General features: G+C 39.9%; 1 protein-coding gene across 2 annotated transcripts in view; it reads left to right on the top strand.

Annotated features, from left to right (window-relative positions):
* The window catches only part of CREB5 (cAMP responsive element binding protein 5), a gene marked incomplete at its 5' end in the record, with an annotated part of 353,505 nt that overhangs the window by 224,027 nt on the left and 101,644 nt on the right, over positions 1-27,834 (top strand). The window contains one exon of one of the 2 annotated variants that reach the window (XM_084620346.1): positions 7,379-7,425. The exons of the other annotated variant lie outside the window; for it this stretch is intronic. Coding sequence (XP_084476472.1) covers positions 7,379-7,425 — 47 coding nt within the window. Of the gene's footprint in view, positions 1-7,378; positions 7,426-27,834 lie in introns of those variants that run through there. 2 annotated transcript variants of the gene reach the window in all.

Below are 27,834 nucleotides of genomic sequence, written 5' to 3'. Positions count from 1 at the left end.
TAAACATGGGATGTTGACATAAATTAATTCTGAACTCTGCTGGGAAGCCGATGGATGGAGCCATGTAAAAATGATGTCACTAGGATTCGTGCAACTCCTTGTGTTAATAAGAATCATTAAATGAAAAAGAGATACTATTTGTGGGACCAATCCAGTGCCATTGTAATCAAGAAGAGTGCTGCCATTAACTTCAGTGGGTGCAGAATCAGGCACCTAAATTGTAATGTTCATGAACACTCATGGCACTATAAACATACTAAATTATTAATAATTGAAAAGTATTTATTTTTAAAAAATCCTTTGACATCTGAACTGTATCATATATTTTCTAAAAACTCTTTGTTAGTTGGAGGGTTGTGCTGTTATGGCTCCTGAAATACAAATCAGGTTCAGATTGCCCAGATTAGAATCCAGAAAACATTTGCTAATGGTTGATGATGGTCACTGATTCTCATGCAGGAAATAATGAATGGCCAGTTGAATTATCAACAAAGAAGACACTTCTTTAGAAGCAAGCAACCTTATATGCTATTACTAAGGATCAGATTTTGTCAGGGATATTTTTCGTAAAAATCAGAAGCAGGTCACGGGCAATAAAATAAAAAAATCACGAAAGCCCATGACCTGTCCATGATTTTTACTAAAAATATCCCTGACAAAATGGGGAGGGAGGAGGGTCCAGCACCCACAGCAGCTGGGCTGCTGTGGGGTCCAATCCCTGCCCTGGTGGCTGGGTAGCTTAGGAGGCTACGCTGCTGTGGGAAGGAGAGGGGGGTCCTGCCACAGCTGGACAACTGCAGGGAACCCAGCCACCCGTGGGGCAGTAGATGTCATGGATATCACAGAAGTCACAGATTCTATGATCTCCATGACATAATTGTAGCACTAGCTATTAGTAGACAGTAACTTGAATTTACAGTGCCAAAGTGAGAGAGATCTGAGCTCCAGAATTTGTCCCTCACCCCATTCCCCAACAGGAGTTAAGTCCCAGGGAGTTGCCTGATTTAAAAAAAAAATCACTGGAATATAAATTATTATTATTATTTTATTTTTCAGGCTGAAGGAATAAAACAGAAGGTTAAAGAAAATCTATAGGGAAAAAAATTCAGGGAAAGACTAAAATTAATTTTAGAGTCTGATATGAACAGTTATTCAATGCTCACTCCTACAGTATTACTGATCTCCTGTGCTTTGCTCCCCAGCTCAGACTTGCCTTATGGCATTATGGGTGTTACTTCAATTTTTGCTCTCCCAATGTGAGGTCAGTTTTCTTCTTGTCTGAAGTATATTGGGAGGGGATGCAGAATAGAGATGGGCAGGAAATGGTTTTCCCATCCTGCAAATATTTCCAAGAGTTTAAAAAAATTTCCTGCTGCAAATTGGGACAAAAAGTCAAAATTGCAAAAATATTTGTGATCCAAAAAACTCCAAGGTTTTTGCAGTTGTTTGGGTCCATCAAAATGTTTTAACTTATTTTGAAATTTTGATTTTGTCCTTTCCCCCCACCCCTAGCTGAAGCTTAGCTTAGGTTTTGAAATGGAATGTCATTTCAAATTGGAAAACTGTAATTTTTCATTTTGAAAATGTTGACATTAAACATTTTGAAAGTTCTGAAAAGTCTCCAAATCCAGTTCCTGTTTCACAAACAGTTTTAGTTTTGGAAGATTGGCTTTTTTTTTTAATTTAAAACTAAAATTGAAAAAAAAGATCATTGAAAAAACTCCCAACCAGCTTTCATGAGGAAACAGATCCTATTTCCCATTTTTTATGAATAACAAGATTGAGATATTTGAGATAACAGTGACAAAGCTTCCTAGAATGAGAATAGAAATAATTATGGTTCTCATTACAGACAAATGCACACTGGTGTAAATAAGTAACTCCATTGAAGCAAATGGAATTATGCTGATGCAAGCAAGGGAAGAATTAGGTCTCACTTTGCTGTTCAGAAACACTGATAATTACAAGGCATTTTTAAAATAGTGGGTTTTACCTTTGTCCTTTCTCCTCCCGCAGTTCTTGTGCAGTATGCTGGCTGGTTGCCACCTTTCTTGTCAGAGCTGATTACATTTCTTTGTTTTTTTATGTATAGTCTGTGAAGTGCTTTGGGATCCTTCAGGGTGAAAGGTGCTATAGAAATGTAAAATGTTACTATTTTGCATAAATTGCTTCATTATTTGTGGTTTAAAGCTGTAATAAAATAGCTAGCTACTCGGACTGGCTGACTCAATGATAGGTAATTGGATACAGAGTTCTTCACTTTCAGGTCATCAGCTCAAAGCTGGCCCCAGGCTATTTGGCCTATGTTTAATGAGTAGGTGATGTTTCATTCTATTTCCTAGTGGTTAAATGTCCACATCACAAAAAACTCTAGCACAGTTGTCATTAACAGGCTTAGCAATCTCACCTGAGAGGTTAAGGAGGAATGGGCTAGGAGACTTAACTACTCTCACATCCCTAGAGGTTGTCCCTTAAGGTCATGGTTGAGATTCATGATGAAATGCGGGGAAATTTCGCTGCCATTCATGCCTGTGTTGTACATATTTTCTGGACTATTAAAGAGCATCAGTCTCCAGGGCTATCAACCCTGCACCTTTCCCAATTACTATATTTACTTCATATTTGTGTGTGTGAGAGAGAGAGAGAGAGAGAGAGAGAGATGGTCCAGAACAGTTTCGTACAATATAGATATATTGAACGTTTGAGGGTGTTTCCTGCAAAGAATATTTCTTGCTATTTTATTTTAAAACAATGTAGGGAGTTTACAAAGAGACATGCTTTACCTCTCTTGGAGTTCAGTCTTGAAAAGTTCTGAGCACTTTGACCCTGATCCAGCAAAAGACTTTCAGAAGCACCTAAGTGACTTAGGAACCTAAGTCCTATTGAGAGTCAATAGGACTATCGCTCCTAAGTCACGTAGATGCTTTAGAAAATTCCACTTCCCCAGTAGAATTTTAAACTTGTGAGTAGTTCAGGTGAAGTCAATGGGTCCACTCATGCGTAAATTAAGCACATGCTTAAATCCTTGCTGGATTAGGGCCAGAGGCCTCTCCATCTTGTGAAATCGAGCCCTTAAATGTAGGCACTGGGGCAGACAATCCCTCAGACTCTGTCCACTGTAAAAACACAGGACACCCAAGTTGAACTGAATGCTAAATAACACCACATGGGTTTGCAGTGGTCTGTGACTGGAAAGGTTCACTGGAAGCAATTTGCAAAGAAATCCTTAGGAAACCACCTGGATGGTTATTTTAAATTAAAATAGGAAGAGATGCCACTTATTAAAAAAATAATTTTTCAATACTAGGTTTAAGGCTCTGTACATATGATAGTCATTAAACCTTATTTAACTCTAAAATTATCTGGCCTCCTTAATTCCACAGGGACTGTAAGGATCTAGGTTTAAAAATGAAACATAATGTCTGGATGACAAACATATCATCCTCGATGTGGAATAATTGTTATAGAATATTGTTCTCAATCGAGCCCATAAAAAAGCCAAGTAGTGTATACAAAATATATAATAAATACAGTTTTACACTATATTTAGGGCCTTATCTTTTGCCCGTTGCCAATGATTTCAACAGGCACAGGATCAGAGCCATTGAGATTGTGGGTATGCCCGTGCATATATGTGTTTAGAACAAATGATTTATCCAGCCACATTCTCAATCTATTTTCACACACTGTTCAAACAGTCTATGCAATTTCCTTATTATAATATTGCTGCTTTCGAGATAATCCTAGTGTGCCCTGAGATCTGAGCTCTCAAAATTCAGATGTTGTTCAGACTGGAACCTTTTAGCAGAAGCACTGAATTTGTCATTTTTTTTTGCACCAAACAGCTGTGGTGTGCCTCACCACCCTTTCCCTAAGGATGAAATACGCTGCAGGGAGGGTGTTGTAAGCATTCCGGAGCTAGCCAGCTAAGCTGGAATCATTACTGGACTGGCTTGTGTACTGCTTTGAAGAAGTCTCCCATTAGAATTAAAACATCCCACAACTCCCAACACAACAGGCCTATTCTTGAGTGTAGCTGACTGCTGAAAACATAAGGATAGTGGCAAGATGGGGGGAAGGGAGAAGAAAAAGAGGCTAATAGATAAAAAGGGGCAGCTCTTGTATGTGAGTGGAATTTCCTCTGAGTACAGGATATTCTTTATCATTGACTGGTCACAGGAAGGAAAATGGGAAAACTGTGTTTCCTGTAAGGGAAAAAAAAAAATCAATAGGCCTTGAAAATACCTGAGATGGAAAGAACCTTTTGCCTTCCCACCAACAAGTACAAATGTTTTTAAATTCTTTTGAAGCATGAACTTGGTATAAAAACAGTTTGCCTCTCGAAATGAGACTTTAAATGCACACGTACCCTATTTTTTTTAAAAGTGTCTTCATGTGCTGTCCAGGCCATACTGGTCTTATCTGTTCATTTTGAGAAGTCTCTAATTCATGAGAATCTGTTTGAATCAATGCTGTTTCTTTAAAAAAACACAAAACAAAACAAAAACTGATTTCAAGGAGCTCTTTCCTTCAGAGGCAATATTTCTGTATTAATGTATTAAGTATTAATGACTTAATGGACCACTTAGCATTATTATATTGTCACTGTCATATCCCTTTAACAGAAGAAGATAGCCATAGAGGGGAACATGGAGTCTGTGCTTGATTTGGGCAAACAGAATTTTCTCTTGCAGCTACTTTCTGCTTAGAGTAGATGGCAGAACTATGGGCCTTACTCCTGTGAATAATGCCATTGGAGCCAATGGGGCTAGTAATGAGTAAAGGCTGTAGGAGTGGATACATGTGCATGTGCAGAGAGATCTAGAACACCTCATTGATTAGTATAATAGTTTTTCTGTCTGCAAATATGTGCCCTAGTGGCAGCTCCTCTCTTACTAGACATGGACCTGAGCCTCTGAGTTTATGCCTGTGTCATACCTTTACTTCCTCTAAAGTTGGGGGTGTTCAGGGGCAGGGTTCTGCTTTGGGACCACGCTTGTTTATAGCAATCCCAATGGCATAACTGAAAGGCAGATGATGAGGTTAAGCTAGTAACCCAGCGCTGCAAGTGTAAAAAAACAAAATAAAAGGGGAGTGGGAGGCAAAGATGAGCTGTCGCAATTTCACAAGAAAATTAATATAGCTTTTTTTAAAAGGAGGAAGAAGAAAAGAAAAAGGATTGGGATTAAAAATAAAACAGCCAGAAAGGCCTGGAATTAAAAGAAAGCTTTTGGAATGATCTAACTTTTATTTTATTACATTAGAGAAGACAAAAAAAATCAATAGCTGGTAATTCAGACATAAATGAATTATATAGGCCACTGACACAATGGACTAAACTTTATAACAACCACATCTGATGCCGTCAAGCCACAGGCTTCGGTGGCGCCAGTAATAATTATGGCCGATCACCTCTAATTCAGTGCTGCCTTGCTTGATAAAGGTGTCACTCGGCATGGCTGCAGCATCAATATCGATTGGGGATGTCACACAGGAGGGCAGCCTGCTTTCCCACTTGAATGGGACAAACCACTGCTTTTTCCCCTTCTCACCCTGCCTGTGTCCTATACTGATATGTCCAGAAAATTAATCATTTAAATTCATGACTGAAACCAACCAAGCTGAAATTAGCAGCATTGACCCCTGGAAGTATATATCTTTAAGATCATTGATAGCCATAACAGCATCCTGGGAAAACTTCACTACTTAACAATAATCGCTATTGCTTTGCAGCATATGGGGCATTAAACGGCTGGAGTGATCAATCATTCAGCTACAAAGAGCCATTTACTGCCAAGATACTTCTAAGCAATAGAAAATATTTTGCTATAACATAAAACCATAATATGAACAAAATATCATTGGCTTTTGTATTTTCACCAGATTTTATGAAAGCTCTGGGTGTCTTTCCCAAGTCTTTTGTAATACTGAAATTTACCCTGAGCTGTCCAGTGAAGTGATAGGTATGGAAAAGGTGGATGTGGCTGGCAACCCAGATGTCAGTAAAGGCTTTTCTGTTTTATTTGTATAGGGTGGTGGTTGGATTTTCTGAGCTGCTTGTTGAAATTCTTCTCTTGACCTGTAGATAAAAAGGACCCATTCTGGTTATCCTCGCAATGCTCTAAGTGCAAGTCATGCTGATTTTTCTGTAGTTCCGTAACGTACGTTTTCACATTTGGCATATTCAAGGATAATAGATGTTATTGGAAATTTAATGTTACTTTTTAAAAACACAAGCATTGCATTTTACAATGGAGCTACGTTTTTACTCCACTGATCAAAAGTAATTGTGAAAGAACAGTAAAAGAAACCTCGGTGATGTTAAGCTACCCTGATAGACACATGGTGTATTTCAGCCCTTTGTAATATAGCTGCTAAAGTTGGAAACACTTGTGTCATAAAACTACAATATTTCACTTGAAAAGTTTCCTCTTTTTTAAGTAATCTTTACCAGTTCCAGTGTATTGTCCATTTAAGTATATGGAATATTTCTTAAGTTTGTAGAAAAATCTCTTTAAGTTCAAAACTAAATACATAGAGGTGCTGCAATGGTGTGATTGAATATGGTAGGGTTTGGTGGTGGTTGGTTGTTGGGTTTTTTTTGTTGCTTTTAGATAAGAGTCTGACATCCTCTGGAAAGAAAACACCTGCACATTTCAGCTCACTGACAGCCCAAGAAACTCAAAAGAGCCCCACAATTATCCTGCAAAAATGGGGGCCTAGTTTCAAGTTCTTGCCAGGTTTACACAGCTTGAAGTCAGTGGAGTTGCTCTGATTTAATTAATCAAATCTGTACAAGTGCAAACACCTATACTGAATATTTATTCTCCCTACATCCTAAAAGATCCCCCTCACCCTCAAAATTGTCTCTTTTACACTCCTAGTCTCCCTTTCTTCTTTGCCCTCCCTTCTCCTTTCCCAGTTGCTCTTTCTCCTTCTTGAGATCCTGAAACACATGGGCATTTTTGTGTGTGTAATATCTTCTGATCAAAACCAGTAAATCACTGACAGCCCAGTTCCCCGGGTTTTACTCTGATTTCGCAGGCAGCTGTTCTGGCCATTCTGAGACAGCACTGTTTCTTTCTCTGTTTACCCGTTTCCAATAGCAATTGCACCACCAAGTCTCAGTACGTCTGGAACTTGGCCTGGGGCTGTTTTGGTTACATTGAAGTTTTTGCTTCAGTTCTGCCAGATTTAAATGGTGACTTCACCAGCATTGAGCTAAAAAGGAGAGCAGGGAGGCGGGAGGTAGTGTAGAGAGAGAGAAGGCCAGAGCATTACATCATCATTTGGACTGGAATCAAATGGGAAGGATATGACTCACTCGGGCTAGTTAAGCTTTGGCTCAAGTTCTACATATACTCATTCCAGGGCTCTCATGTTCTGCACCTCAGCAGGGAATTCAGGCTCAGTGATGTCCATGAGGTTTGTTTTTAATTTTCTTTTCCTTTTCTGATTTCTATAGACTTTTCTACCGCCCCTCCTTCTTCCCTTTCTACTCCTCCTACATCTCGATCCCCCTTTCCTGCTCTCCTTTTCACTTTGCTAGAGTTTTTCTGGTGAGTGTAACCTGGACTTGTAGAGCAGAAGCTGATTTTAAAATGAACCAAACCCAAACAAGGAGCAGCAAACTCAAGAGAAGTCCCCCCACCCACCATCACTGTGTTGCTCTTAATCGGAGGAGACAGAGAGAGAGTTAAAATACAGGGACCAATCGCTTCGATGGTGATGTAATGCTGGAACTGCAGGGTTGTTAAGTAATGTGAGAGCAAGGGGGTCAGGGTTGCAAAGCATTTACCTGCTCCCAAGGGAGTTTAAGTTTATTATCAATTGCAGTGACTGTAACTGGCTTCAGACTGCAATCTCTAATTATTCACAGACTCTCCTTTTTTATCTTTTATTATTAAAAGTTAAACTATATTATGGTATTTTAAAAAATGTGATATTATCACAGCTGCAAATTATTTTCCACCAGGGTTTTGATATTTTTTAAAATGGTTTGAAACTGGGTGTCTATTTCACAAAAAGACCAAAAAAAAAAAAAAAAAAAAGGAAAGAGCAAGCGAGGATGGCTCTTTAAGTGTAACTGGTGAATTTCTAACTGTATGAAGAGAGCAGCTTAGCCACTGTCTAATAGAGCAAGTAAAAGGTCTTACAGTTAAAGTTACTCTCTAGAAAATAAATCATTTAAGGAGGCAATTTATGTAGCTCATCTCTTGGAGCCTTGGTGCTCCACACTAATGCCTGTTGACATCATTCTGACTCTGTTTGTCTTTTTTTTTTAAAACTAATGATCGCTACGGCCCCAATCCTGCAGAGTAAACCACATGGACATAAATTGCACCCATCCAGTACCACATGGGAGTCTGTGGGGTTTATGCCTACCCGTGGCTCTCTTTGAAGGATGAGGGCCTTCAGGTGCTTATATTTGTACTTCCCATTAACAGACTTGAAGACATTTTGTTTGAGACTAACCATGTATAGAAAAATGTGATATTTCCTCCGTAGATTCATGGTGTGCAGGTGCAAATACATTGCCATTCATGTGGGACAAGTAGGAATTAACATTAAGTAAATACCTATCTGTATGGGTGCACTTAGATGTGGGCTGAACAAGAGATCCCTGGTATCTGTAGGTATCCTCGAAGTACTCAGTCTCCTCACAGGAGCTCCGAATCAGGTTTCTGTGTCAAAAGTTGTCAGCCATTAAGATACCATTCCTGGAAGAGACCCCCCTCAGGGACTTTACATCACTGATGCTCACAAGGAGAGTGGCTTCCATTGGTTCAGCAGCAGACAGGGGACCCGATTCAGCAAAGCACATCAAAGTGCTTTGCTGAATAAAAATGGTCCTAAGCACACACTGAAGTGCTTTTCTGAACTGGGACCAGAGTAAGTAAAATATCAGATATTGTTCTCAGTTACAATCATGAAACCCCATTACTATATCTGAGGCCGAATTTAACTCCTGACCTTCTCCTGGGTCTCCAGAACCTATCTATAATTTTCCACACAGTAAACATGTAGCCACATTTTCATAAGTGCCCTGATTTTCAAGCTGGATAGTTAGCCTTGCTCATGGGCCAGACTTTTACAGTTTTAAAGGCCAGCCTGAGGCTACACTGAATATTTGGCCAACAGTGTGCCACATACAATTCAGATATGCCACATGGGTCACATTCTCCAGCCCTCCATTTAAGGTATGGGTCTTGCGGAGGGGACTTGTACTGCTTTGGGAGTTCCAATAGGAAATCTGTCTGACTTGTATTTTCTCCTAGAAGCCTTGGGAAGTGCACACTGCAATGTTTATTGTAGCTCCACCACTTTTGGGGGAGATGCAGTGTGTGATCCTCCCAAGGCCTGACCAGTTCTGGTAGATGGCATTGCCTTTCCCTCATCCTTCCTCTCCCTGCCCCTTTGAGAGGCTGGGGGTGGGGGAGGAACGGAAGAGAATGACTGTCAGGGCTTGTGCAGTGCCTGCTTCCTCCAGGCACACTGTGGCTTGTCTTGTGCAGAAGTACAAAGTAGAGGATGACTTGTATTATCCTCCCCCTCTTGTGCACAGATACAGGCCTTGCCACAATCCGTTTGCATCTATACAGATACCTATCCTGACACACATACTGTGTGCATGTTATTTCCCTTATCATAATGAAATGTATATAAAACATATTATACAGACCGGTCTAGCAGTCCAGTGGCAACACATTGCATTAAAGAGAGAGGGCTGGGGAGGGTGTTAGTTTGGCTCTCATGTATCTCAAACCATCATGTATCTCATACCAACAGGTATGTTAGCAACAAGAAGAAGGTCAGGGAAAATGTGGGACCCTTACTGAATGGGGGAGGCAATAGATGATGTGGAAAAGGCTGAAGTACTCAATGCTTTTTTTGTCTTGCTCTTCACAGACGAGGTCAGCTCCCAGACTGCTGCACTGGGCAGCACAGTATGGGGAGGAGGTGAGCAGCCCTCAGTGGTGAAAGAACAGGTTAAGGACTATTTAGAAAAGCTGGACATGCACAAGTCCATGGGTCCAGATCTAATGCACCCGAGGGTGCTGAGGGAGTTGGCTGATGTGATTGCAGAGCCATTGGCCATTATCTTTCAAAATTCATGACAATCGGGGGAGGTCCTGGATGATTGGAAAAAAGGCAAATATAGTGCCCATATTTTAAAAACAGAAGAAAGAGAACTCGGGGAACTACAGACTGGTGAGCCTCACTTCAGTCCCTGGCAAAATCATGGAGCAGGTCCTCAAGGAATCCATTTTTAAGCACTTGGAGGAGAGGAAGGTGCTCAGGAAAAGTCAACATGGATTCACCAAGGGCTAGCCATACCTGACCAACTTAATTGCCTTCTATGATGAGCTATCTGGCTCTGTGGATATGGGGAAAGCAGTGGATGTGATATATCTTGACTTTAGCAAAGCTTTTGTTACGGTCTCCCCCAGTATTCTTGCCAGTAAGTTAAAAAAGTATGGATTGGATGAATGGACTATAAGGTGGATAGAAAGCTGGCTAGATTGTTGGGCTCAACTGATAGTGATCAACAGCTTGATGTCTAGTTGGCAGCTGGTATCAAGCGGAGTGCCCCAGGGATCGGTCCTAGTACCGGTTTTGTTCAACACCTTTATCAGTGATCTGGATGATGGGATTAATTGCACCCTCTACAAGTTCACAGATGACACTAAGCTGGGGGGAGAGATATGATGGAGGGTAGGGATAGGGTCCAGAGTGACCTAGACAAATTGGAGGATTGGGCCAAAAGAAATCTGATGAGGTTCAACAAGGACAAGTGCAGAGTTCTGCACTTAGGAAGGGAGAATCCCATGCACAGCTACAGGCTGGGGACTGACTGGCTAAGCGGCAGTTCTGTAGAAAAGGACCTGGGGATTACAATGGACGAGAAGCTGGATATGAGTCAGCAATGTGCCCTCGTTGCCAAGAAGGCCAATGGCGTATTGGGCTGTATTAGTAGGAGCATTGCCAGCAGAGCGAGGGAAGTGATTATTCCCCTCTATTTGGCACTGGTGAGGCCACACCTGGGGTATTGTTTCCACTTTTGGTCCTCCCACTACAGAAAGGATGTGGACAAACTGGAGAGAGTCCAGCGGAGGGCAATGAAAATGATCAGGGGGTTGGGGCACATGACTTACAAGGAGAGGCTGAGGGAACTGGGCTTGTTTAGTCTGCAGAAGAGAAGAGTGAGAGGGGTTTTGATAGCAGCCTTCATCTACCTGAAGAGGGGTTCCAAAGAGGATGGAGCTTGGCTGTTCTCAGTGGTAGCAGATGACAGAACAAGGAGCAATGGTCTCAAGTTGCAGTGGGAGAGGTCTCGGTTGGATATTTGGAAACATTATTTCACTAGGAGGATGGTGAAGCACTGGAATGGGTTCCCTAGGGAGGTGGTGGAATCTCCAACCTTAGAGGTTTTTAAGGCCCGGCTTGACAAAGTCTTGGCTGGGATGATTTAGTTGGTTTTGGTCCTGCTTTGAGCAGGGGATTGGACTCTTCCAATCCTAATCTTCCATTATTCTATGATCAGGGGCTTGTAGTGCTGAGAAAGCAACGCACCACATCCTCTATTGGGCTGGGGGAGCATATCATATTGGTCTTAAGGAACACCCTATAACTGATTCATGTAGCCACATGGATGGCCTTCACAGGGAGCTGCATCCACCCCACACTGGGCTTGAAGCCAGGTGAAATGAGTAAAGGGGGAAATCCTGAAGACTGCCCCCACCAAAAAATACATTGTGTGTCAGATGTCTGTATTCCTGGTCACTTCTGCTACTAGAATAAACTTACTTTAGTGTAACACAATAGAAAAGGAGATTGAATCTCTCTCTCTCATGTATATCCCAACAATAAAAGCACATGACTGATGAGACAACTGCTCCCAAGAAAAATCAAACAATACTAGGTATGCTCAAAATGGAAAGGGTCCAGAGTGATAGGTGCTTTTGCAATGCAAATAGGTATAGGACAAAATATTTGAAAGTAGCTACTCTTTTTGCGTTCCTCCAGTTTTGGGTGCCCAGCTTGAAAGACCGTGGACCTGATTTTTAGATGTGCTGAGTACCTGCAACTCCACTTGATATCAATGGGAGCAGTGGGGATTAGCATTTCCGAAATTCAGGCCGAAGGTGTTTCAAGCTGGGAACCCAAAACGAATAGATACTTTTGAAAAATGTCAGCCATGGTTATTAGAGCTGTGCAAAACTTTTTCAAGGAAGCCTGAATTCACAAGGTTTCATGGCTCATTTTAAAAACACATTTCTTAGAAGTTGACGCCAGCTGCAAAGAGGATTCAGCCAGGCTTTCTCTCCCCACACAGGTGCTTTTCCCCACAGGCCCAGGGTCTCTTCCTTATCCGTAATTGTCTTCTGCACAAGGGGTGGGGCGGGGTCACGGGTCTGAAAAACCCCTGTGGCAAAGTGTTCTGGGATGGCTGGCTGGGCAGCTGTCCCCCTTCTTTAGTGTTTATGGAGCTAGCAAGTTCAACCCATTTCCAGTCCACAGAAGCCATGTTTAGGGGAACTGTCTGGCTGTTCAGCCACTTGGCAGCAGTGGTTCTCCAGACACTACTTTTAGTCATTCTGATAATGACTTCCCTGATCTTTATCTCCACTTGGTGCCCTAAGCAAGTGAGCCACATTAAAAGAGAATTCCAAGGACTACTGTGCCATGTTTAGTGTTTAAAATTAGAACTGGGCAAATAACTGGTTTTTCGGTTTGCTGGCAGTTCCAAAAAGAATCAGAATTTTTTTTGTCATTGAATATTGGTAAAACAAAACATTTCATTTAGAAAATGTCCCAACAAGATATTTTGATTTTTTTCTGAATATTTTAATGGGCCTTTTGTGTATGGGGGTTGAGGGGGAGGCATGAAATTGACATGGATTCGCTGAATGTTTTGATCAACCCAAATGTGCATTTTCTGCTGAAAAAAAGCTTTGGCTGAAAAATTCAAATTTAAATTGGTGCTAAATTGGGGGGCAGGCAGTAGTATTGTCTGCTGATGAGAATATTTTCTTTGAATTGAGGAACTAACTTGGTGTTATTTCCATACTGACTTGACTATCTTTAGTACCGCAAGAATTGAACTTAAGTGAGTGGACCAACCAACTTCTACTGTCCAATAGAACCCGTGAGAGGGTCAGTTACAAAGTTCATCAGCTCCCTGCTCTCCTCCATGGTTTGACTCCAGGTAAAGGGGATCCCACAGACTCTTAGTGAAGGGGGTTCTCTTGGAGAGCAAGTGGGAGCTGATTTTGCTGATTTTGCTTCAGAATGAGAAGATTTCACTGGATTTGTTTCAAGATTTCAGATTTGTGTAAATTCAGAATTCCACGTGAATATCAGGGGCTGCCATCATGATAGTTTTCTGCAAAATTAGTGTGTTTTTTGCACACACCTAGAAATTATGCACTATCAGCCTGATTTTCACCCAGGATCACCAGTGTGAATCAATGAAGTTATACCACTGCAAAACTGGTATGTAATCAAGAAGGGATTTGAGACCTATCCCTTATGGTAACATATTATATTTGGTGATACAATTATTTTCATAGTTACCATTATCTTTGTCTTCATAGGCATTTTTTTCTCCCCTTATCCCTTCTCTGCCAAAGTTATAGTCAAGTCTTTGTGCCATCTCCTGAAATGGGAATTGCTCTTCTATAATAACATTTTTAGGTGCATAATTTTAAAAAGCAGTCAAGAAAAATCAGACACAAAGTCTCTGGGAACTTTAAGCTGCTGCACCAGTCATTGAAAGGGGCAGAGTACACTCCTACCCACATTTGGCCAGATCATGTAGCTCTGGGTGTGTTGGAGTCAGAGCAATTCTCATTTTGGGTAAGGTAGTGATGATGGAAACATGAGCCTCACCTAGACCTTCATTCAAGGGAGCACACAGACCAGATTGGGTCCAGTGCCTACACTGGTGATAAAGGGACAGGGGAAGGCTTCTTATGTCCTTCCTCTCCTTACCTCCGCATGCTCCTTTGTTCACTCACACATGGCTGGGCGTAGTCCAGTCCCAATTGTTAAAATCACCTTCACTTGCCACGAAAACTACAGTTAGGATAATAGATTAAGTTACTTTAGTATTAAGAGTCTGCTGTGTCATTCTCTGCACTTAAATAATAGATGGACAAGATAAGTAGATAATTGATTCCTTGCATCTAACTCCTGTTTGCCATAATCCCTTTAAAACCATTGGTACTCATCATAATAATGGTAATCTCCATTAATTCATTTAGTGTTAATGTGGATCCAATTTGTAATCTCAAAACAGTAATTTTGCCATCACAGTTTAGTGTTTGTTAGTATCCACTTAACTATGTTTTCCCTCTCTACTGCAAAAGGACTTGCCCATGCTTTAGTTTTCCCACCTAGCTGAAGTGGTGATTCTCCTGATGGGAATTTGCTCCTGTATTCAGATTTATATTTCCCTTTATACCAAAGAAAGGTGGATCTCTGTGGAAATGCTCCAGCTGACTTTCTGCACCCTGTCATTTACTAATGCCTTCCACTTCAACACCAAACATCAGGGAGCACATGTCTTCCTGCTCACTACTCAGATGACATTCCTTTCTAGATTTCCTCAGAGACATAACCTCACTACAGTCTTTTATACTATTGTCTCAGAGGGTGGGCTGGTAGGAGACACAACCCTTTATCTTGGCTTGGAGACAAAATATCTGTTGCCTGCTAGCGCATTCTCCCATGTGTGCTCTGTTTATGGGTGGAGTGCACTGTCCCACTGCCCAAATAGTTTCCAGTTTGTCCAGCCGATTCTGGAGAGGGAAAAAAATGTCTTGACTTAGGACCTGATCCAAAGCCTGTTGGAGTGAATGGGAGTCTTTTCATTGACTTCAGTGAGCTTTTGATGAGCTTATAAAGCTCCTCTCTTTGTTTCCCTAAACACCTACATCTTTGCGACTCTTCCATCTGTTCTTCTGGACAGCAACTTTTGTATCAAAGATGACCCAAAAGATTAACACAAATTTTGGATCACTACCAATAGTTGGGCACCACCCTTCCCATAGGAGGTGTGACTACTCTTAAATGTGACATACAGAGTCTCTAATACATTGGTCCTTTTCTTCTTCACCTCCAAATAGATTGTAAAGCGTTGATTATCAAATAGTGCAGCCTAATGAAACGCAACACGTGGTCTGTTTTATTTAGTGGAATTCTTAGATTCAGACACAGCCAGTAAAATATCACTCACTCAATAGAACACTTTTGGTTCCAGACCCACTGCCATAATTATTTTAGAGCCTTGGTGTTTCATTATAGCCACAGCACGAGGTTCCAGTGTTAAAATGAATAACAGTGGTATGAAGACGCTGGTTACAACTCTGAAAGAAAGACGCAGCTTTCTGCACATCAGAATTACAACCAGGATATATCAGCAGATAAAATTACTTTTCAAAGTGGGTATTTTATTTATCTTAAATGGTACAATATGTGGAATACAATACATTTTATTTTTGTGTAGTACCTTTCATACAGCAGTATCACAAGGCGCTTCATGTGTCACAGCCATTTCTTCTATGCAGTCATACATACTAATGCTGTTCGGTACAATATTACCTACAAAAGACATTCATATACATAAGGTAGGGTTTCTGACTTTGAATCCAAGATAACTGTGATTATATCACATTCTTTACTAGGAGCTATTTCCTGCAGTTTGCAAAAGACAGTTTACCAGATGAAGAGAAAGATATTGGGTCACATTCTCTGCTGTGTACATGGGTGCTGCTCTGCAAAGGCCATTAGAGCTGTGCCCATTTATAGTAGAAGAAAATTTCGCCCATTTTCTCTTACCCTGTTGCTCCCTGGACACAGAAATCTCCATTTATCTGAAGACAGTTGATGTCTTTGAAACAGTTTGAATAAATGGGCTTCTACTGTAAAATATATAGAGAAATATGAGTGGTCAAGGGAGTGAAATAATTAAGACTAAATAAGGACTCAACCTACACATTTATTGGACAACCACAGTGTTATGAATTAAGATGTACTATTCTTCCCCCCCCCCGCGTCCCCCCCGTATTGTGCTGTGCTGATGTATATATGAGTCATATATGACCTCATTACAGCATCAGGTATTAAATCTTTGCTGAGAAGTGACAAAAGACATCCAGTATTATTGTGTGGAATATAAAGTGTGCAGTTCACAAAAGAGTGGATTAACAAGATTCTGCCTGGATATGTAAAGTGATGTGGGCCGAACCTTTTCCATCAAAATGTTTTTTGATTAAAAATTGGGTTTTTGACAAAATTTAAATGGTTGTGGAAAGCTTTCAACATTTTTTGGTCAGAAAACTGAAAATGTTTGCCAAAAATCAGTTATGAGAAGATGGAATGTGGTCCGTTTTGTGGGGGTTTGTTTTGTGACAAAAGTAAAAATTTTCTGCAGAAAATTGATGACAATGATAAATATTTTGTTTCTAAATCTAAATTTTCCATGGGGTGGGGAGTGGAAAATTTTTGACCACCTTTGATTGAAAGGACAATGAAGTGACAAAGCTAATGTTAGAGCATCTGTATCTTTTTGAATTCTGGAGGACTTTAGCATTTGGTCTCAACCTCTTCACCTTGCACCCAAGAAATATGGTTGGTGTTAGTATATTCAGTAGTGACATTTAGATATCCATGCACCACCTAACTGATCCTTTCATCTTCTCTAAATACTGGATCTTAAGCTTGAGAAGACCAACATTTTGCATTGTTATCAAGAGGCCCTGCTTTTGTGAGGTGATACTTTAAAGTGGAGATTCAATTGAATTGAGTGCAGAGGGACACTAGCCTGCTTTATCCAAGAGTCTTATATTGAGGACAGTGTATTGGATTTCAGAGGAATATCTGAATATATGGTGTACTGTAATTATCATATGGGACAAATGTTAAATACCCAAAATGAATTAACCGATTGGCTCAATGTGAATTAACAGACTCAGTCAAAATTCCCAAAAGAATTTTAAAAACCCCCTCTCTCCACTACAAAACGAGGTCCAACCCATTCAGGCAAAAACCTGATCCAGACCCTGGCAGATGAGCATGAATTTTGCTTTGGAGGCCTACAGAGTCTGGAATCAATTGTGGGCCTACAGAGTCTGTAATACATTGCTTCCTTTTTTCTTCCCCCATCTCCTCCAAACAGATTGTAGAGCTTTGATTGACAACTAGTGCAGCCCAATGAAACATTCCAAGTGAAAGTGACTGTAAGCCTTGTGAACCCCTACTGGAAACAGTTGCTATGAACGTGTGTGAACTAAATCTACAAAAAGAAAAGGAGGACTTGTGGCACCTTAGAGACTAACAAATTTATTTGAGCATAAGCTTTCGTGAGCTACAGCTCAGTTCATCGGATGCATTCAGTGGATGAATGTGCATCCGATGAAGTGAGCTGTAACTCACGAAAGCTTATGTTCAAATAAATTTGTTAGTCTCTAAGGTGCCACAAGTCCTCCTTTTCTTTTTGCGAATACAGACTAACATGGCTGCTACTCTGAAATAAATCTACAAAGTATCACACTGCTTCAGTGGAGGTAGGATAGCAAGGTGATTGGAGAACTAGGAGAGCAGACATCAGTATTGGGTGGGTAGCAAGGAGGGAGAGAGCAGCAATTGCAGAGCTGGTTGTCTGGGAAGAAGGGCATTAGAGATTGGTGGGATTGCAGATGGGGCTAGGGATGAAAAAGTAACTAACAAGACATGCATTTATCGCAATCATTTTGCTTTTATATGTTTTGTCTATTGTCTGCCTATCTGTCTTGTCTGTTTACAGGGCAAGGACCATGTGTTCGTATGTATCTGTATAGTGCCAAGCACAAATCGTCACTATTATAATGAAAATGATATATCATAATTTAAGGTGCTGCAGTGATGGTACTTGTTGACATTTACTATTCTAATAATATTCATTTAAATTGCAGTGAGCGATTGATGAAATGGTTAAAATAAATAGGAGAATATTGACAGATTTAAGGGGTTTATTTTCTCATCAGTGGGTTTGTGGGCAGGTGAGATATGGATGTAACTTTTATTAGGACGAATGGGAGTTTCGTGCATAAATCCTCAGTAGTAGTGAATTCCTGTTGGTGAAGAGAAAGCGAGACTATTTAATTTGCAAATGCCCTTTAATTATTTGAAATCCTTGTCCCAGTATAAAAGTCTCATCAGTACTCCTGGCAGACGGTCTCCATTACAATTTCCTGGGGAAAGTTTTCTAAGGTTTTTAACACTCCACTAGTGTTATCATTGGTGGGAGAACTAGAGTAGAAAAGGTTCAGGCAACTGTAGCATTTTTCCCACCATGATTTCGGACCCTGCACAGCGTAGCAGAGCTGAACTGACAGCAGCAATGGGGGAAACTTTTTGCTGAAAACCCTGGAGTAGGCAAGGCTGATAATATTTGAAACTGTTGAATGCAGGGCATCTCCCAGTTGAGACCTTTACATTGCATTGCAATTAGGGCTGTCAAGTGATTAAAAATATTAATTGTGATTAATCTAACTGTTAAACAATAATAGAATACCATTTATTTAAATATTTTTGGATGTTTTCTAAATTTTCAAATATATTGATTTCAATTACAACACAATGCAAAGTGTACAGTGCTCACTTTATATTTATTTTTATTACAAATATTTGCACTGTAGACAACAAAAGAAATAGTATTTTCATTTCACCTAATACAAGTACTGTAGTGCAATCTCTTTATCATGAAAGTTGAACTTACAAATATCGAATTATGTACAAAAAATAACTGCATTCAAAAATAAAACAATGTAAAACTTTAGAGCCTACAAGTCCACTCAGTCCTACTTCAGCCAATCGCTCAGACAAACAAGTTTGGTTACATTTGCAGGAGATAATGCTGCCCGCGTCTTGTTTACAGTGGCACCTGAAAGTGAGAACAGGCGTTTGCGTGGCACTGTTGTAACCGGCATCGCAAGATATTTACACGTGAGATGCGCTAAAGATTCATATGTCCCTTCATGCTTCATCCATCATTCCAGAGGACATGCTTCCATGCTGATGACAGGTTCTGCTCAATAACGATCCAACGCAGAGTGGACCGATGCATGGTCATTTTCATCATCTGAGTTAGATGCCATCAGCAGAAGGTTGATTTTTTTTCAATTTTTTTTTTTTTGGTGGTTCGGGTTCTGTAGTTTCTGCATCTGAGTGTTGCTCTTTTAAGACTTCTGAAAGCATGCTCCACACCTCATCCCTCTCAGATTTTGAACGGCACTTCAGATTCTTAAACCTTGGGTCAAGTGCTGTACCTATTTTTAGAAATGCTCGCATTGGTATCTTTGCATTTTGTCAAATCTGCAGTGACAGTGTTCGTAAATCAAACATGTGCTGGGTCATCATCAGAGACTGCTATAGCATGAAACATATGGCAGAATGCGGATAAAACAGAGCAGGGGACATACAATTCTACCCCAAGGAGTTCAATCAGTAATGTAATTAACACATTTTTTTAACAAGCGTCATCAGTTTGGAAGCATGTCCTCTGGAATGGTGGCCGAAGCATGAAGGGGTGTATGAATGTTTAGCATATCTGGCACATAAATATCTTGCAACGCCGGCTACAAAAGTGCTGTGTGAACGCCAGTTCTCACTTTCAGATGATGTAAATAAGAAGCAGGCAGCATTATCTCCTGTAAATGTAAACAAACTCATTTGTCTTAGTGATTGGCTCAACAAGAAGTAGAACTGAGTGGACTTGCAGGTGCTAAAGTTTTATATTGTTTTGTTTTTGAGTGCAGTTATGTAACAAAAAAAATCTACATTTGTAAGTTACACTTTCACGATAGATATTGCACTACAGTACTCGTATGAGGTGAATTGAAAAATACTATTTCTTTTGTTTATCATTTTTACAGTGCAAATATTTGTAATAAAAATAATATAAAGTGAGCAGTGTTGTATTCTGTGTTGAAATTGAAATCAATATATTTGAAAATGTAGAAAAACATCAAAAATATTTAATAAATTTCAATTTGTATTCTATCGTTTAACAGTGTGATTAATCACGATACATTTTTTTAATCACCATTCATTTTTTTCAGTTAATTGCGTGAGTTAACTGTGATTAATCAACAGCCCTAATTGCAATTAAATTCCTTTTACTGTTTAGTTGAGGGCATAATCTCCTCCATTCTCCAGCTTTCTATATGGCCATGAAAAATATCTTCTTTTATCTTCCCCACTTTTTTGGCCTAGAAAACCTCATCGCCAAAATTTGCCCACATCTATAACAATTCTAAGTTTGAATGGGATGACTGAGTCAAATCATGTTTTAATTTAGACTTGCTCTGGGCAATGTCAATGAAGTCAACTTTAAGGCCCCAATCCTGCAAACACTTACTTAAGGAAGTCCTTATCTTGAAACTTGCACATCAGTGTTTTCAGGATCGGGGCCTAATGGCCTTGGAAAAAGGTATATGGAAGAGACTCGGAGAATGCCTTTTCTCTCTAAGATTACAAATTCAAAGATATCCTTTCAGAGTATTCAGTGGAGAACACTTAATGTGTCCAGTCCTGCCAAGACTTCCACACAAGAGCTCCCGTTCACTTCAGTGGGACTCCCATGAATGGACTACGTGAAGGGTTGTACTTACTGTGTAGGTTTGCACTTTTACTTAGCATGAGATAGTTTAGAACTTTTCAGAGCTGAAGCATCTGTCCAAGACTTTATACTGTAACTAGTGATTTTGGTGCCTCAAAGGAGCCTGCTTTTCAGAAATGCTGTACACCGCCTTCTGAAAAACAGGTCTCTAAAAGGAGTCTCAAATTGGGCACCCATATTGCTAAACACTTCTCAATATCGGCCTCCTAGGGAAGAATCCTAGATTATTTTTCTTTTCTCTCTTTTTCTTGTGGGATGAATCATGAGTTAATGAAGAAATCCATGAAATTCCGTTTAAAAGTTGGGTTCTATTAGTCATAAAAATGTCCTTTGGGTGAGAAAAACAAAACACATTAAATATTAAATATAGCATTTAGAAGGGATTTTTAATGGACTTTTTTTCTCAAGAAAGATCACAACTGAAAAATATGTAAGCTTAAATCTTATAGGAAGTCTGGAAAAAACTATTGGATTTGCAGGTGTATATGCATTTCTTAGATAGGTCCCTTTTGTGAAAGCAGTTTGGATTAGCGTTCCCCAGCAGATGATGTGAGGATGCCATTTGGTTGTTTTTCTCTGCATTGATCCTTGACACATTATTTTTTTAAAATATTTTCAGATTGGCTGAAGCGTGCATTTATGTGATTGCACCTAATGTCAGACTTTCCCATTTTTCTTGATCTGGAAGGGGACATATCGTGTTCCAGGACGTCATAAAAACAAAATATTTAAAGTATGTTTCAAATAAGAAGAAGAAGAAATGCTTAACTTAATAAAGATGTGAGATTAATTTACAAAGGAAACACTGGCCACGGACCAACAGCAAGCCAAATATTTTGCCAGCAGTTTGCAGTTCAGTCATCCTTGCATATCCAACCTCCAGTGGTACCTCCCATTACTTTTAGAAGTGAGATCTGTCTGGTTTACTTTGTGTTGAATAAACTGATTTTGGTTTACTCAGTTTAAAAACAAAAATAGAGAGGGCCTGATTTTATTTCATTATTCCCAGGGGTAAAGCAGTCCTAGGTAATTACAACCACAGTGCTGTTTTCTCTGTCTTAATTAAAGAGGGGTTTTGCACATAGGATTTTGCACAACATAATAAAATAGTTTGTGGTTTGGCCAGCTCAGCTAAGTGTCACAGGAGCCTATACAATGAGAGAGGCCTTCTGAAAAGTAGGGCTGTGGGGATATCATGCAAGAGTGAGTGAGCAGAGCTGCTTGCCGGTATGCAGGTAGTTTGGAGTTCTTCATATTTAGTGTAAAGACACAATCATAAACCATCCAGTGAACAACATTTCATGTGAACCTGTGCGTCAGTGGCATGCTTCTCAGAAGCTATGAATATGGGTTTCAGGAAAATCTGTTAGCAATAACAGGTACTATAGAAATCACAACATTGGTCACACACCTGTGACCAATACTTCTTATTTCTGTAGACTTTTCCGGCAATGTTTGGTTTTTTTTAACTCTTGCAAATAAGCATGATTTATTTCCTAGCAAATCCTTTTCAAGAGAAAGCATCAAAGGGTTTTAAATAATGCACTTGGGCTGGACATGAACAAACTCCCAAACCAAGGCTAAGATGGTCAGTAATTAGGAAAGTCAAATTGGGTGCATTTTGCTGGTTAAATAAATCAAAAATTCCTCATGAAAAAGTAGCATAGTAAAAAGACTTTATCAAGCATAATTAAGAATAAGTGCCTTTCATCGCTACATTAAGTTCTCTGTTCTGCTGCTGTTTGTTTGTTTTACAATCAAACTTAAGATATTTACCTATGTTGCTTTAAATACCCCAACTGTCACCTATAGTTATTAAAATCATCACCCAGCTACTTGATTCCGAGGTATTGGAATATAACCGAGTTGTTCTTGTTCATTAATTGGATTGACACCTGCCTGTTCTTCAGCTGCTCTGAACTTGTAGGTTTGCTCAAATTTATATAATTGCAATTTTGCAAATCCTAGTGGGCCAGATCCTCAGCTGATGTAAATCAGCATCTGTCCATTGACTCCAACAGAGTTGATCTATACACAGTACTACCTGTAGTACTTTAAATCCAGTTAACATGATGAGCCAAATATTAAGCTCTGTCAGCTGTATTTGGTCTTTGTCACAATGTGCTTTGCCTGATCCATTCTAGTCAGCAAGTAAAGTTCACATGTAATCAGTACACTGCAAGGAGGGCTTCAAGATCTAATGCTCAAAGTACCCTAGATGTCCTGTTGGGTGATCAAAACAAGTTTCCCAGGTTGCTTTTTTAAACAGTGATGTGGCCCGTGGGTTTGGAGGAGCTGATACATTTTTCAGCCAGTGTGGGATTTTCTTTTTTTAACTTAAGGGGCTTGATTCACCCTGCATATACTGTGTCTGCCTCAGCTAACGTCCTTTTCGGATAGTGCCATCCACTTCTTGAGGCAGTCCTGGCTGCTTGAATGGCATGGTAGAAGGGTGACTATGTCCTGAATTAAACTGTGTAAATCTGAGTAACTCCAGTTTAAATCTGTCTGTCTCATAGACTGGATTATTAAAAGGGCTGATCATGGATTACAGAACCATTCACCTCCAGGTTCAAGTCCAGACCGCATAAAACTGACTTACCAATGGGTGCTTGGTAGCCTACAGGAAATAAATTGTTGGTCTCAATTAAGTTCCTAGTGCATTAGTAGGAGCATTGCCAGCAGATCGAGGGAAGTGATTATTCCCCTCTATTCGGCACTGGTGTGGCCACACCTGGAGTATTGCATCCACTTTTGGTCTCCCCACTACAGAAAGGATGTGGACAAACTGGAGAGAGTCCAGCGGAGAGCAACGAAAATGATTAGGAGGCTGGGGCACATGACTTACAAGGAGAGGCTGAGGGAACTGGGCTTGTTTAGTCTGCAGAAGAGAAGAGTGAGGAAGGATTTGATAGCAGCCTTCAACTACCTGAAGGGGGGTTCCAAAGAGGATGGAGCTTGGCTGTTCTCAGTGGTAGCAGATGACAGAACAAGGAGCAATGGTCTCAAGTTGCAGTGGGGGAGGTCTAGGTTAGATATTAGGAAACACTATTTCACTAGGAAGATGGTGAAGCACTGGAATGGGTTCCCTAGGGAGGTGGTGGAATCTCCATCATTAGAGGATTTTAAGGCCCGGCTTGACAAAGCCCTGGCTGGGATGATTTAGTTGGTTTTGGTCCTGCTTTGAGCAGGGGATTGGACTAGATGACTCCTGGGGTCTCTTCCAACTCTAATCTTCTATGATTCTATTATTCTAAGTGTCAGCAAGACACAATGACACAAACTGGTATCCCTGTGGCAATCTCAGCAGAGAGGCAAAAAATCTTGCCATGCAAACTACAGCGTCTCTGCTCAGATCCACGAGTACGATACTTTTTGGTGTTGAATGAGGAGGCATAGTCTCATCATGGGCTTGTGGCGGGCTTCCATGTGGAACAGATATTTACTATGTGTGTGTTTTACACGCATAGCTTTCAATGTACAAGAAAACAGTCACTTTTTATTTCCATTTGCATTCGCGACTTCTCATGAATATCTGAAATAGACGTTTATTGTGACCATAACCCTGCCACAAATTAAAATCAGATCCCAAGTCCCTTGTGAAAAGAAGCTCATTATCATGTATGGAGACTTCAGAAACGATACGAAATGACACTTAGCTCTAAACCCCAAACACCACATGTATCTAAGGCTTACGGTTAAGTTCACAGTGGAAATAAGACCAGGAGCTAAGCAAGGTTTTTTTCGATAGATGTATAGCCACAAGATAAAGAACAAACAGCTGGTTTTATGCTTCTGCCAAATGCAAAATATCATTCATATATTCTGCCCGCATTTTCTCCTTTTTAGCGACTGATTACCATTTCTAAGAGATAAACAGACTTCTTTGGCATTATACCAGGGATAAATTTGGCTCACTGGCCTTAAGCCTTGAAGTTTTCTTAAAATTTTCTGAATCAAACTTTTTGTGTGAATTGTTAGGTTGTAAGGTGACTCAAGAGCTAAATTCGCCCTTCCCAAGCTTCACAAACATCAAGAAACCATGCTGGTTGCTCAACCTGCAACCATACTTTACCAGTATTCTTTGTATTCATCACATTTGTTATGCCTTTACAACACAGTGGAGTGAGTACGCTATGTCTTCCAACACCTGGAAATCAGCCGTGCTCACTGCTATGCAGATTTCTGCTCTTCTCCAAACTGAGATCATGTCTTGGGAGAAGACTATTGTATGTAGTGCAGTCTCATAGATTTATTCCATTGCAGAATGGTGCCACCAAAATAAAGGTGTAAACAACACAACGGTCTTTCACCAGGATGTTGCTGCGTGTGCAGGTGGTTATTAAAAATTTCCCAAAAGGTTGACCATATGGATTGCGCTCCTCTACTCAAGATCCAATTTATTTTCAGTTATGCCAATCTTGAGGGAGGTGCCACTTTGTGTCCTTTTGTTAAGTTACATATTTATAGGCTATCTACATGTCTTAGCACATATGCACATAATTTAAAGAAAACGTATATTTTTGACTCTTTTACAAGTGAGAGATGGAAAAGGACATCCCCTCTCCCAAAAAAGCAAGCAAACAAAAAATCCTTTCTCCCCTCCCCAGCCAAACACCCCAACTCCGTCAAGCAAACATTGGAAAAATGAAATGGGCTCTGACTGTCCATATGCTCTTACTCTGTCAGGTCAGCAGGGGACACAAGTTATGTTGTAAAAGGCCTTCCACTGACAACTCCACAGTACCATTCTCCACCTTTTAAATTTGGAAATGCTTAACTCAGGTGCCTCAGCTGATTTCAACTATTTTGGTGGTTCTTCACATAAAAGCAATATTCTGGAACATGATATCAGAGCATCTGTCAGTCAGTGTTAGTTTAAGTTATGTTGCTGATCCTGGAAGGGCTGCCTTCAGAGGCAGGACTTCAATGAGTGATATGCCTCAGGACAGCATCACAAAGCCGATGTAGACTGAGGCCTTGTCTAAACACAAAAATTATACCACTATAACTATACCAGAAGAATTAGATTTATCTCTCCCACCCCACCGCTCACAAACATGGACACAGTTATACCAGTATAAATATACTTATATAGTATAAGCTTATTCATGTGTGGGGGATAAGCTTATACTGGTATAACTGTGTCCACACTAGAGGTTGTACTGTGTTTGTTTATCAATATGTACATACGTGTGTGTGTGTGTGTATATATATATCTATATAATCATCCCCTTATCCAAAATATCTATACTGGTACAAAAACTACTGTGTGTGGACCAGGCCTGAGAAATCAGACATTTCTATCCTTCCCATCTATAGACCTCAAACGTTGCACACCATCTCTTCAGGTAGAAATCCATATTTGTTTTAAAATTGATTGGCCTTTGAAAATAAAATGTGTTTAAATAATGGGAGGAAATTATTTTAGCTTGAACTAGCTTTGCAGACCTCCAAAATAGAGAGGTTTGCACAATCTCAGACAGTAATAGACTGTCCTGCACTCAGGAGTTTTCAAAGCCCAATCTGAATTGCTTCGAACACTGTAACGTATGTTATGTACATTACAAGGGAATTTTTTAGCCAAAGTATTGGGTTTCAGTAACAATATTCACAAGGGAAACAGGGAAAAACAGAAATATTGTAAAATTAATTTGGACTACTAAAAGGGAGACATTCAAGGGCCACCTGAGGAACCCTTCCAGGCAAGAACAGATGAGATAAAACAGTAGGAATAAAGTGGTGAATAGTGATGTAGTGAAGTGTGCTTTTGCATTATTTGTTTTTCATGACTGAGGTCTGGTCTTAAGCCTTTTATACTGAAATGGGAGACTGGACTTTATCTTCATCTTTAACATCAAATTCTGTCTTGGGAAAAGATTTTTTCTTTAAAATAAGATTTCTGGGCCAGAGAAGGGGAGGGGTGGGAGAAGAAAAAAAGAGGTGCAGATGTGAATTGCGAAGCCAGAAAAAACATTAACACAAATTAGAAAATATAGATTTAAAATAAGCTATACATTTTTATGGAATATATTCTATCATTAACCTGTGTAACTCACTACTTCAGAATGTTACTTAGGAAAGTATTTTAAATTTCAACCACAGATTAGATATTTATTAGTTTGATCCTGCTCTAATTAATGTTAATAGCAGCACTCACATTAACTTCAGTGGGAACAGGATTATACAGATATAAATGAGATACATTGTCCTCAATAGAGCTAGATTAGTTTACACTAGTTGAGAATCTGCCCCATTTATTTTTGCTGTTGTTTGTTTGTTGATCATTTTATATTGTTTTTTCAGGATGACTGGGTCACAGGTTGTGCTCTGTCTATTGAAATTTATATTTGCTTAATGAAGATATTACACATAAATGGGCATATTTTGTAAGCCATCAGGTATAATAGTATATAAAACTATTTAGGAGAGAAGTTCTAAACATACTTGTTAAAACATTCAATCTGAAATGCCTCTGATTTTACCATCTCTCATGAGCAGGGCTCTGAGTTACTATAGAGAATTCTTTCCCAGGTGTCTAGCTGGTAGGTCTTGCTAACATGTTCAGGGTCCAACTGATCTCCATATTTGGGGTTAGGAAGGCATTTTCCCCTAGGTCAGATTTAGAGACCGTGGACATTTTTCATCTTCCTCTGCCAGATGGAGCACAGGTCACTTGCAGGTTTAAACTAGTGTAAATGGCCGATTCTCTGTAACTTGAAGTCTTTAAATCATGAGTAACTCAGCCAGAGGTTGTGTGTCTATTACAGGAGTGAGTCAGCAAAGTTCTGTGGCCTACAATGTGCAGGAAGTCAGACTAGACAATCGTGATGGTCCCTTCTAACCTTAGAATCTATGAGTCTATGTTCTTGAGAACTGTTCAGGAGAGTACAGTGAACTCTTACTATGAAATCAAGAGGCTTTATAGTAATATTTTTTCCTTTTAATTTTTTAATCACATTTTCTCTCTCATTTGGTCTTCAAATCATTTGACGGCAGTAAACATCCACCTTGACTTGCACTGTTCATGCCATAAAACTGTACTTCGGATCCAGCAGGTTATATATTCCTCAGTATTATTGGTTTTTATTATGAGCATTGGCTTGGGTCGGTCATATGCATTCATTAAAAAACCCCTAAGATTTAAGATTTTCAAGTTATTTGGAACT

The sequence above is a fragment of the Lepidochelys olivacea genome, assembly GCF_965140295.1.
Source record: "Lepidochelys olivacea isolate rLepOli2 genome assembly, chromosome: 2".
Taxonomy (NCBI): Eukaryota; Metazoa; Chordata; order Testudines; family Cheloniidae; genus Lepidochelys; species Lepidochelys olivacea.
This window is presented reverse-complemented; position numbering and strand designations above follow the sequence as displayed.